General features: G+C 42.0%; 1 protein-coding gene across 4 annotated transcripts in view; it reads right to left on the reverse strand.

Moving 5' to 3' along the window:
• The window catches only part of LOC128830912 (KAT8 regulatory NSL complex subunit 1-like), a 120,310-nt gene that overhangs the window by 69,133 nt on the left and 38,568 nt on the right, over positions 1 to 12,609 (reverse strand). For all 4 annotated transcript variants that reach the window (XM_054016820.1, XM_054016818.1, XM_054016817.1 and 1 more), the window contains one exon: positions 10,195 to 10,336. In XM_054016820.1, the coding sequence (XP_053872795.1) occupies positions 10,195 to 10,308 (114 nt within the window). In that variant the 5' untranslated portion in view covers positions 10,309 to 10,336. The remainder of the gene's footprint in view (positions 1 to 10,194; positions 10,337 to 12,609) is intronic.

The following is a 12,609-nucleotide window of genomic DNA, read 5'->3' on the forward strand; positions in this document are numbered from 1 at the left end:
ATTTAAGAGGTGTTATCTCCTACTATGTGAGTGTACAGTGCCTACGCACAATGGGGTCACAATGACAACTAGGGCTTCTAATCTAGGAGCTTCTATAATAAGTAATGTAAGCCACGGAGAGAGATCGTGAAATGCTATGGTACTTCAGTGTCATCTATATGCGAACGGCAACCAATTAGACAACTCTTCAGCAAACATAATATTGTTGCTAACAGCACCTGAATGAACTGGAGATCTGGAGTAAAAGCTGAAGATAAATCCTGGAAAGAATGGAAGATCACTTTGGTTGCCAGTATTGGACTATTTTGGGAAAACACGGCTGTGGAGTGGATGTAACCTAGAGTGATGGGCATTTACAGGGTCTTAGACTAACTCCTGCTCCCAAATGCCCATGCAAAAAGCAACGTTTTGTCACCTCAAGATGAAATTACAGGTTACCCTGCCTGTATGGCTGACCTATATGGAAACTGTTACTACTGCAATGTTCAGCTGTCGACTTCCTAAATGGGGCAGATAGGAGAGAATATAGAACAGGCTTCTCTGCTCTGCAATCTACATTAAGCATAGATTCCAAGGCCAGAAGGGACCACTGTGATCATCTAGTCTGACCTCCTGCATAACGACAGGTCATAACTTCTCCAAAATAAATCCTAGAACATATATTTTAGAAAAACATCCAATCTTGATTTAGAGATTGCAAGTGATGGAGAATTCACTACAACCCTTGGTAAAATAGGCATGCTGCAATTTTTCAAGATGGGTTATATTTTTGGAGTTTAATGTACCCACTCTACGTACACCCACATAATATATTATTTGAAAGCTTATTTTAAGTACATTTAGATGAGGTGTGATGTAGAGCTGTTAAGTGGCATTATAAGCCTGTAGGTAAGGGGAAACAATGGTACTCAAAATGAAAAAGTGTCATTTTTTGCTCAGTTCCAGAAATACTGCAGCATGGCCACGCCTATTTATCAATGTTGATAAATGCAAAGGAATACACACTGGAAAATATAATCCCAACTATACATACAGAATGATGGAATCTAAATGAGCTGTTATCACACAAGAAGGAGATCTTTGAATCATTGTGGATAGTTTTCTGAAAACATCCACTCAATATGCAGCAGCAATCAAAAAAACATTAGGAACCATTAGGAAAGGAATAGATAATAGGACAGAAAATATCATAATGCCACTATATAAATCCATGGTACGCCCACACTTTGAATACTGCGTGCAATTCTGGTTGCCCGATTTAAAAATAAAATAATAATTAAAAAAAAGATATATTAGAATTGGAAAAGGTACAGAAAAGGGCAACAAAAATTATTGAGGGGATGGAACAGCTTCTGTATGAGGAGAGACTAAAAGGACTGGCATTTTTCAACGTGGAAAAGAGGCAACTAAGAGGATACAATAGAGATCTATAAAACCTTGACTAGCGTGGAGAAACTTTCTTATTCACTGTTATTTACTCCTTCACATACCACAAGAACCAGGGGTCACTCACTCAAATTAATAGGCAGCAGGTTTAAAACAAATAAAACACAGTACATCTTCATACAACACACAGTCAACCCGTGGAACTCATTGCTGGGGAATGCAGTGAGCACCCTCTGGATCCGGCACCCCGCACCCTAAGCCGCTGCCCCGAGTCCCCTCCCGCACCCAAACTCCGTCCCAGCCCCTACACCTCGCACCCTCTCCTGCGCCCCAACCCCCAGTCCCACACCCCCCTCCTGTACCCAAACTCCCTCCCTCTTAGTTAACCAGCATTTTTCACTTACCAGCACCCCTCATTCTCCCAACATGCCAGATAAAACAGCTTTTACTGTACTAACATGAAATGTTTTCTCAGATACAGGTCTGTCTCATCTTACGCAGGGGTTACGTTCCACGGTCAGCGCGTAAAGCCAAAATGACCCTTGAAAGTCCCTTAAATCACCCATAAAGTACAATTTTGTGTATACAACCCTGTACAGTACTATGTATTGTATACAGCAATGTACAGTATATAATAAAGACTACATATGCAAAATATAATTTTAAAGTATTTTAATAACATAACAGAGAAGAAAGAATAAAAAACGAAAACAGTACAGTACAGTAAACCTGAACAGTCACCAGTCATCCTGGATATTCTTGCTAGTCTTGTACTGTACACACTCCAATGATTAGTCTTCCTCTTCCCCGACAACACTATTATTGAGTCATCAGGGCTTGATGTCGATCCAGGAGACGATGGGCTAGGCTTGGGTGACGGAGAGCGAGTCGTAGACAAAGTGGTTGGCTCTGGTTCAGCTCGAGAAGTTGATTGTGTAGGCTCTGCTGCTGCCGCCGGTTGTTTTTTCTTTAAAACCATGGTGATTGGCAACTGTCGCTGTTGTCTCTTGAGCTCCTCCAACATTTCTTGGTACAGTTTCAAATCATGCATAATACGACGTGTGATTTTGACGCTTCATTCCATAGAAGGATCATATTCAGAAATTAAATCATTCAAGTGTTTCACTGCTTGGAACACTTCAGAAAATTTATGAAGATTCCAAGTTGCTGGTTCTTCCTGTTAGTCATCATCTTCATTGTCTGTAGACGATTTTATCAGTTCCTCTAACTCTTCGTTAGTCAATGTTTCTCTATGGCCCTCAATTAATGCCTCAATTTCTTCCTCGAGGATGTCGACGAAGCCATCACCACCCACTTGCCTGGCCACCTGAACAAGGAGTTGCACTTCTTTGTCAATGGTCAGGAAACCCTTAAAATCATTCACACAGTCTTCCCATAGGTTTCGCCAACATGCATTGACTGTTTCAGGCTTGATTGCATCCATTGCCTGTTTAATATAAGTGATGCAATCAGCAATGTTGAAGGACTTCCAACACTCCATCACATTAACACTGGGATCAGCATCCATAGCGGTAAGGATCCGTGAGAATGTAAGCCTCATGTACATGGCCTTGAAACAGCTAATGATGCCTTGGTCAAGAGGTTGGAGGTGGTAGGGGGGGGGGGGGGGGAGAAAGACGACTTCAACGTTGTTATGCGCAAACCGGAGTGCTGCAGGGTGGCCAGGAGCATTGTTTATGATCAGCAACACTTTAAAGTCAAGTCCTTTCTCTTCAAGGTACTGCTTGACCTCCAGAATGAAACACTTATGGAACCAATCCAGAAATAATGCTGCCATCACCCAAGCCTTTTTATTTGATTGCCAGAACACAGGCAGGAGATTTTTGTTCTTGCCTTTTAGGGCACGGGGATTTGCAGCCCTATAGAGCAAGCCCGGCTTTATTAAATGCCCAGTCGCATTTCCACAAAGCAACACAGTCACACGGTCTTTAGCTGCTTTGAAGCCAGGAGCTTGTCTTTCTGATTTTGAAATGTAAGTGCGGGTGGGCATTTTTTTTCCAGAAGAGCCCAGTCTCGTCAACATTAAAAACTTGTTTTAGAAGATAGCCCCTTTCCTCTATGATTTTCTTTAATTGTTCGGGATAGGCTTTTGCTGCCTCCTAATTGGCAAATGCAGCTTCACCAGTAGTCTGCACGTTTTTGAGGTTGAAGTGGTTCCTAAAACTGTTATGCCAACCTTGGCTGGCTTTGAATTCCTTCTTATCAGAAGGCTGTCCCTCTTCGGCGGGAAGTTTGAACAGTGCATAGATGCTAAGAGCCTTTTCTCGCAACATGTTGCCATTGATAGGCACACGTTTACGGTTCATGTCTTCCAGACGTAAGTTTAAATGCCTTTTCAGTCTTCACTAAAAAGTCTTATCACGCACTTGGCTCGTCACCTTAGTTACTGGAGCACTTGATGCCACAGCTTGACGAATTTCTGTCTCTCGAATCTTGATGGCATGGATGCTAGATTCGTTGTGGCCGTATTTATGTTCCACGTTGGCAATGGACATACTGTCTCTCAAGTCCAACACAGCCAGTTTTTCCTCCAGCGTTGGAACACATCGCTGTTTCTTTGGTTGAGCGCCAGATGAAGTAGGTGCCTTGCGTTTAGGGGCCATGTTATACAGTACGAAAAATATGTACTGTCTCTTTAAACAGTACAGGCACAGTAGAATCTCACTCAGCGCTGCAAGAGGCACACAGTATGAGAGGCACAGGGGGACTGAATACTGTAGTGGGAACAGCAGATTCGCTTCTCCCATCTCACACACTATTTAAACTGGTTTTTTTGTTTGTTTGTTTTTTGCCAACCCTCCAGGGTTATTATAGGGGAGAACCTTACCACAGGCCTAAAGACATGTTGCTGCTGTCAAGTCCCCCCAAAAAAATATTTTAGTGGGAACAGCAGATTCACGACTCACGCTGGTGGAATCGCCCGGGTTTTTTTTTTTTTTTTTTCCCCCCCCCCCGACCACGCAAAGCTGAAATCGTGCATGTTAAATGCGCATAAGATGCGACAGACCTGTAGTCTTAATTGTTAAGGTATCTCAAAAGTGATAGTTTCTATACTTTCAATTTAAATTTGCAGATCAGATCAGTCTCATACTGAAGGTTGTGCCCCAGTAGCAGTAGATTGCATACCCATAGTTTGTACTGCACAGTGGATAGATATAAAAGTACATGAATTCCTAATGTAATGCTTCTCCATTTGTAAGCTTTTGTACATATAATTTAAACAGCTAGTCTGCCTGGTAGAGGATTTTAATTTGCAATTACTATGCATGCAGTACTAGCCTTTGAAATATTCTAAAAACTAGCCTTTTAATTCAGTGATATATGCATAGGTCAGTATTAGTGTTAGAGATGACAATACACAGCTTTGTATTATGAACATGCAAAACCTATGAGAGAAAGAAATAGCCTAACAAGAAACAGTGAAGACAAAGTCCACAAACAAGTCCTTGCCTCTACACTGAAAAGGGATAAAGAGACTGTTGTAGCTCTTAACCATGTCATCAACAATATGACAAATCCATTTCCAGAGGTGCCTACCAACATATCTACTGCATGTAACATGAGATGTGAAAGAGTTTCTACTAAAAATAGAAGATGCTGGTGAAGAATAGATGGAGATTTTTAAGAGGTGCAGTTGATTCTGATGGGACATATAGCTTCTTCAGCGCTGTCAAGAAATCTGGCATCAAAACATTTACTGACTTGGCCAAGATGGCCAAATTTAAGTCTGGCACCAATCACCGCAGCTGTCAATCAAGAAATTGTTTTCCCAGAGCCATATCCTTAGCAAGATGCAGAGATGATGTTTCAATGGCAACTATTTCTCAGTCACCCAATAGGACCTGTGCCTATGTCCCTCTTTCATGCTGATGGAACAATGAGATGAACAGACAAAAACTGAATTAGGGCATTAGCTGGAAGATCAAGATGAAAGGATCCATGAGCTAAGAGCATGTAACAGAGAAACCACAGTGTACATCAAAGATGCCATGGCTATAACAAATGACTGCTGGAAACAAATTTGACATTCAATGAACTGGCTGCTGAGTACTTGAGGCAGATACTAAAAGGATTTGATAAAGCTAATTCTGTAATTGAAGTCTTTTATAGATATGACAACAATAACGCTCTGAAAATTGCAGAAAGTCAGCACTAGACAGGATCTACGGTTGGGTGCAAGAAATACCAGGTGACTGATGGATGTCCTGTGCCTCCATGGAAAAAGTTTCTAAATGTGGTCCAACAAGCAGTCACTTGTAAAATTCCTCTATAAATATATGGTTCAAAATGCACCTCAGAGTGTAAGATCACACCCAGCACAGACACTCCTTCTTGCTGGAGGCTTTTCCAAAGAGGTGTTGAAGATGTCCAGGAGTACAGTACTCAAAAAGAAGCAGACAAAATGATACTTTTGCATGCTCTATATGCCAGCATGAGTCTCTTGGCATCAAAGGAAACTTAGTAATTAGGTCACCTGATACAGATGTTTTGGTCCCTGCTGTTCAATGCGTTTGAAAAATAGAAGACACAAAACATGTGGGTTGAAACAGGCACCTTTACCAGCACGACTGACAAGCAATGCTTCATGCCTGTGCATGCCATTTGTGATGCTCTCCTGGCTTCTGCTGCACATGCATTAACAGTCTGTGTGTCTGTCATCCCTATTTGGTATTTTGGGGGGCGAGAGGGGGAAATCTGTGTTTAATGTTGTCAAAACAAAGAGCTTACCACTTCAGAGATCTTGACAAATTGGAAGACAGTGACAGAAAAAGTTGCAATTTTTGCAGCAAGGAAGTTGGTAGCAGTGCTGTATGACCAGAGAGAGAAAGAAAAGAAGACCCCCATAAAGACCTAGCTTGTGCCTCAATCAAGTCACTGGCCAAACTCCTTACCACATGAGGACAGTTTTGAAGAGCATGTCAAAAGAGCACCTTAGTAAACAAAGACTTGGATGTCTTTGCACATAGGAAAACCAGATATTGGATTACTATTGCAACATGGATGGAAAAATGCGGGTGATTAATTACTTCCTGTATTCTTCAAGCGCCCAGTGGCATCTGAGCTTTTACAAAAATCTTATTTGTGCCTGTAGAACAGTCGTCTCCAAATAGTGGGGAGCGCCTCCCTCCCCAGGAGGGAGTCCACTTCTAGGGCAAGGATACTGTCATGAGCGTGGTCCTGGAAGAGGAATGGAGGATGTGGAGGAGATAGTGTCGTGAACTTGATCATATAGCGCTGTCTAATGACATCCAGGACTCACTTGTCTATTATCACACTCCATGCTGGTAGAAAGAGAGTCCTAGGTGGCCTCTGAAGGGGGTGACTGGCAAGAGCGGTGGTATACATAGTGGTTGACGGCTCCCTAGACGCACTCAGAAATAGCGCTTACATGAAGAGTGGGTGTGCTGTACGGAAGACTGAACCGATGGGCCAGGTGGACGGGACCTCTAGGTCTTCAGATGCTTTTAGGGAGGTTCGTAGGGTCGCTGGTGGTAAAACTGAGGAGCTGTGTACTGCTATGCGGGAGCTGGCCGATAAATCTTTCACTAGGGTGTTGACATATAAATACCCAGCAATTGCAAGGTGCCTCTAGAGGCTTACGCAAGTGTAGGAAATCATCCGTTCCTCCCTGAAAAACCTGTGAAAACAAGGAGAACCCAGCAGCATATCCTGAACATCACTAAGGCCTTACAATTCCAAGGCCCATTGAAGTCAACCATTTTCCTCTTTTTTTACTTATCCTCCTGGGGTTTTTCCCCGCTATTCAGAGTGTAAATAGTTTGCATCAAGCTTTTGACCGCTCCCTGATCTTCTAAGAGTAGGCCTCTCTGCTTCATGTGAGAGCCAAGAAGCAAAGTGAAAGTAACAAGGTTTACAGTGCAAGACACATTGATTAGTCTCCTTATTGAATATGGCCTTTATTTGCATTTTCACTCAAGTCACTAGGTTTCAAACGAAGAGTTTATCTGCTATAATATTTAAACACCACTTAAGAACAAAGCCAACACAAATGAACAGGAGGAGCTAAAAGTATCAGTTTCATGTTGTAACTGAATAGTATAGCAAATTCACAGATCAGAATGGTGACATTATTTAAAATCAAGGAGCAGCAAAAACATATGTGAACCAGGCCAGAAGGTATGAAGTAGTGTGTACAGAAAGAATTTATATAATTATGAACTATATTATAGTAGTGACAAGAGGCCCCAAGCAGGATGATTCTTCTAAATGAGAAACATTCCTATGTGTATATCATTTGTAGCATAAAATATTGTGCCAGAGGGCTACTGTTAATATAATTATTGGTTTTACAGTGAAATCACCCCTACTGTCCTGTAACATGATGCCCAGGCAAGTGGTAGCAAGTGTAAGTATAGCCAAATGAGCCTTAATTTTGTGTCAGGAACGAAGGGTCTCAAAACAGCACAGCATGAAAGATTAAAGCACCCAAAAGCATAAGGCAAATACTGACTACAATGGCAGGGATCACTAGCAGGAGGGTCTCAGCCGATTGAAGTCACTAAAACACAGGATTGGGGACTTCAACAGCAGAGTCCAGGGAAGGGTCTTGCGGCCTGCAGCATGCAGGGGGTCAGACCAGATGATCATAATGGTCCCTTCTGACCTTAAAGTCTATGAGTCTATGTCAATTAATTTCAGGGGGAAATGTTCAGAAAATACACATACTTAACAGTGAGTGCATACTAATTCAGATGCCAGCTGGCACACGAATCAATTAACTGAATCAAACTACATCACCATCTGGTGTCAAAGACACATACATCAATTTAACAAAAATTTATATTAACTGTTCCAAAAATTCAGTTTGAGGCTTCCCGGTGCACAATTTGAACTAATCTGACCATATGCAGATCACATGCTGAGGAGACTCCTCTGTAGTTTGCAAAGTACTTTGAATTCCAATGGGACGAAAGATTCTCTACATAGGCAAACTTTTGCTTTTTTTAAGCTTTAACTTAATTTTGAAGTTCGTTAGACACTTAAAACAACTGACTCCCACTTCAAGACTTTTCCAGTAGACTCTCAGAAGGAAGTGATAAAGAATTACTGGTGTTTGGGAAAACTTATGTCTGGACTCAAGCCAACACAGGCACCATCTTCTTCCTAGAGAGAAACTAGTTAGTGTGTGTTTGCCCCTGCACAGACACACAACCACAAGTAAAAAAGAATAAGGGAAGTGTCAGTATGCTTAATCAACTGCATATTATGTGTGGGTATGTATGAGTAGCTGTACAATGGTGGCAGGGGGCCCTAAAAGTGACTGATGAGCACATCTTGCTTTTCCATCAGGACATTCCTTATTCATTACAAAAAGCTTTGCCTCTGACTTCTCCCCCATCACCCAAACTACTAATCAAACCAAATCCAATGAAGTGGCCATGGCACTCAACCACACATAGAAGATTAGATTATTTTAAATTCCCCAGCTTCAATAGAATTACATGCTGAAAGCAAGTACCTTGCTGAACTGAGGCCGTAAACGTTTAACGATCCCCAAAAAGGAATGTTTAAGACACAGCACTTAAAACAATCATCATTTAAATAGCTCCTTCAAATTATTCAACTAAGGCCAATCTTTATGTTGCAATAATGAATTAACTATCAATAGTGGAACACTACTGAATGCAAAATGGTGAGGTGGAAGATTAACACCCTTATATGTGGAAACTTATAGCAGGCAGATAACAGATGTTTGCAGTCTCATGTGGTCCTGCAAGTATACCAGATTAATGTCACCTAAGAAACACGTCATCTGAGAAAGGTAGAATAAAAACACTGATATTTTCTTCCAGCACCTCAGAGGGGTTTTTTTTTTAGCTGAACTTGTATTGTCCTTGCAGGAGCACTGCCACTGGGTAATTCTCCTCACTGTGTTGGCCCTGTCTGAAAGGCAAGTTGGGGGCTTTAAACTATGAATGTAGTTTATACAGGTAATAGATGTGGCAAACAGAATCCATTCACTCCACCTATTATGTTTTTAAAATTACATTACAAGTTTCAAAGCCTCCAACTTAACGAAATATACACAATTGGTCCAATACAGGGATAGAAGCAATCCTACCACACTCTCCCTGAAGGAATGTTTAGCAGCATGTTCTCCCCTGAAGGACCTATAAGAAGGAAATGTGATGTCTTAATTTTTATCTTCTGGATTTTGAAATAAAACATGGGGACAAGACAGAAAAGTCTGAGCTCCTAGGTTAATTAGGACTTGACTAGACAAAGCATTAGAACAGGGGTCGGCAACCTTTCAGAAGTGGTGTGCCGAGTCTTCATTTATTCACTCTAATTTAAGATTTTGCGTGCCAGTAATACATTTTAATGTTTTTAGAAGGTCTCTTTCTATAAGTCTATAATATATAACTAAACTATTGTTGTATGTAAAGTAAATAAGGTTTTTAAAATGTTTAAGAAGCTTCATTTAAAAATTAAATTAAAATGCAGAGCTCCCCGGACTGGTGGCCAAGACCCGGGCAGTGTGAGTGTCACTGAAAATCAGCTCGCGTGCCGCCTTTGGCATGCATGCCATAGGTTGCCTACCCCTGCATTAGAACATATACTGCAGGAAATAACCCTGAATTGGCAAAGGTGATTACTTAAATAACCTAGCAGATTTTTTCCACCTTTAATTTATGTGATTAAAAAGAATTAATACTCAGCTTCCCTGGAGAGGTTGCTGCTGAAAGTCCTCCACTAAAGTGTCCTCTACAAAATTCTAGTCACAGTATAAAGGGTTAAAATCTCCAAGGTACAGAATGGCCTTACCTTGTTGGCACGTAGTTGCTTGTAGATATCTGTTTGCTGCCTTATGCGATACTCCAAGTCAGAGATCTGAGCCTGCAACCACGTCCACTGACAGATAATGGCTGCTCTCTCCATTGCCCATTGGCACTCTGCTCGATGATGCCTGGAAAGCAAAAGTTTGCGTACTTTAATCACTTCCATTTATGTAAACTAATTTACTCTACATATAAAAATCAACTAGGATAGGCAAATATTCGCAAGTAACATTCAGCACAACTTCACTTTAAAAAGAGACCTATAAATAGCTTCTAAAGTCTATATCAAAACAACATTTCCTGCCAGGCAGGCAGGATCAATTAGGGTTTGCACTTCTACAAGCAATGCCAACAATCCATTTCCAGCCACATACCAGCAATCATCCTGGCAATTATAAGGCAGTGAGAATAAATGGCTTAATTCTTCCTCAACTGCAGCAACACAAACTGTTATTCTCTTTGGTAACAGTATAAATAATCACTCTGATGACTTGCTAATCACAAAATGTGGTCCGTCAAGGCAAGAGTTCTGCTTTCACACACCTAACCACCTGCACACAGAAAGTGAGAATTTTTTTTGTAGCTCAGTGGGATTGAATTATTGTAAAATGATAAAAAGGAATCTTTTGCTCCTTTATACTCTAAAAAGATATGACAATTTATCTTCATTGCCAGAGTTAGTTCAAGTTAGTTTGATTTATTCCAATAGAGCTAGTTAGCTAGAGTGAGGGCTCTTCTACATTGGACATTAGCGTGCAGCAAGCCAGGGTGAGTGTCTAAAGAACACTAGCTTGCAGTACAGTAATGTCCCCTGTGGACACTGTTTCAGTGCACTGGCTTAGGCTATGTCTACACTACAACCCTTTTAGCGACATAGCTGTGCCACTACAGCTGCACCACTAAAAGGCGCACAGTGTAGCCGCTATTTGTCAGCAGGAGAGAGCTATCCCGCTGACAAAAAAACTTCCACTCCCAACAAACGGCAGTAGCTTTGTTGGCGGGAGAGCTCTCCTGCCAACGAAGCACTGTTCACACCGATGCTTTTCGTTGGCAAAACTTTTGTCATTCGGGCAGGGGTGGTTTTTTTCACATCTCTGAATGACAGAAGTTTTGTCATTCAGTTTCCATTGTATACAAAGCTTTAGTGTAAGCCTTCTGGATTCACACCCTGTGTTGCTGTACACTAAATTCAGTGTAGACAAGTTCTGAGAAGAAAGAGAAAGCAACCATTCAGTGACCTCATTAGCAGATAGAATAACTAGATTAGCAGTTTGAGTTGTAACCTGAGCTGCTGCATGCCCTCTGCACTACTAGCTGAAGCATCAGCAGCCCTGAAGTTTCAAAACACTCCATGAGTAAAGTACTTCTTAACTCAAACTAGAGATTTGTGTGTGCAGACAAGAGTCTGGTTAGAGGCAAAACTTGAGATATACCTCAAGCTAACAATATAGTGAAAACAAGCCCTAAGCTGCAGCTAGAAAGAGTGGGATCCTGGCAAAACTAACTGAAGCACTTGGCACTGACATCATAGAAATAGAAGAAACCTAAATATCTAGTCCTGTGAAATTTGTATTCTTTACAATTTTGTGTTTTATTTTTTTGATAATTTTTATTTCATTTTATCCATGTGGGAGGGGGCTGGGTCCTGCCCCCAGGGCCGACCGGGGGGGGGGGGGGGGGGCGAGTGAGCCAGTACAAATTACCAGGGCCCGGTGGTCCGGAAAGGGGCCCGGCTCCCCCCCCCCGCCGCCCTCGGCCCTTGCTGCGGGGCCCGAAAAAAAATTTTCACCGGGGCCCGAACCTGCTCTCGGCGGCCATGCCTGCCCCCAGGGCGCTGGGAGTTGCAGAATGAGCCACCCCAGCACTCATGTTGAGGTGGCAGCTCCAGTCCCACAGAACTGGGTCAGGCTCTCTGTTCTGGGTGTTGCGATCTGGCATATGGGTTTGCTGCGCCAGCTGCTCAGGTTTGGCTTAGCCACCCTCATGAGCCAAGTCACAACACCCAAACCTGGAAGCAGGGCCCAGCCACACAGGACAGGAGCCACCACAGCAGGGTGAGTTTTTTGTTTTATTTTGTATTTGCAAAAAAACATGGGGGCTACTACTACTATCTACCTTTTCCCCATAAGAGTGTTTGCGGTAAAACAGTTTGTTGCTTTCTGTTTGCTGCCATTAACTGTGGCAGAGAAGCATTTTATGTAATATAAACTTTATTCACAGTTGTGAGATTATCGACACCAAGAATTCAAATGCAAAAAGGATATGGCTATTTATGGTCCTCAAAAGAAGTACAAGGGAGACAGAACTCAAGGATGAAAAGGAAGGGCACTTACAGGAATAAAGTCAGTCAAGCTCAAGAGCAAGAAACAAATCACCACAGAGGAAACGCTACAGTCAAATG

The sequence above is a fragment of the Malaclemys terrapin genome, chromosome 2, assembly GCF_027887155.1.
Source record: "Malaclemys terrapin pileata isolate rMalTer1 chromosome 2, rMalTer1.hap1, whole genome shotgun sequence".
Classification (NCBI taxonomy): Eukaryota; Metazoa; Chordata; order Testudines; family Emydidae; genus Malaclemys; species Malaclemys terrapin.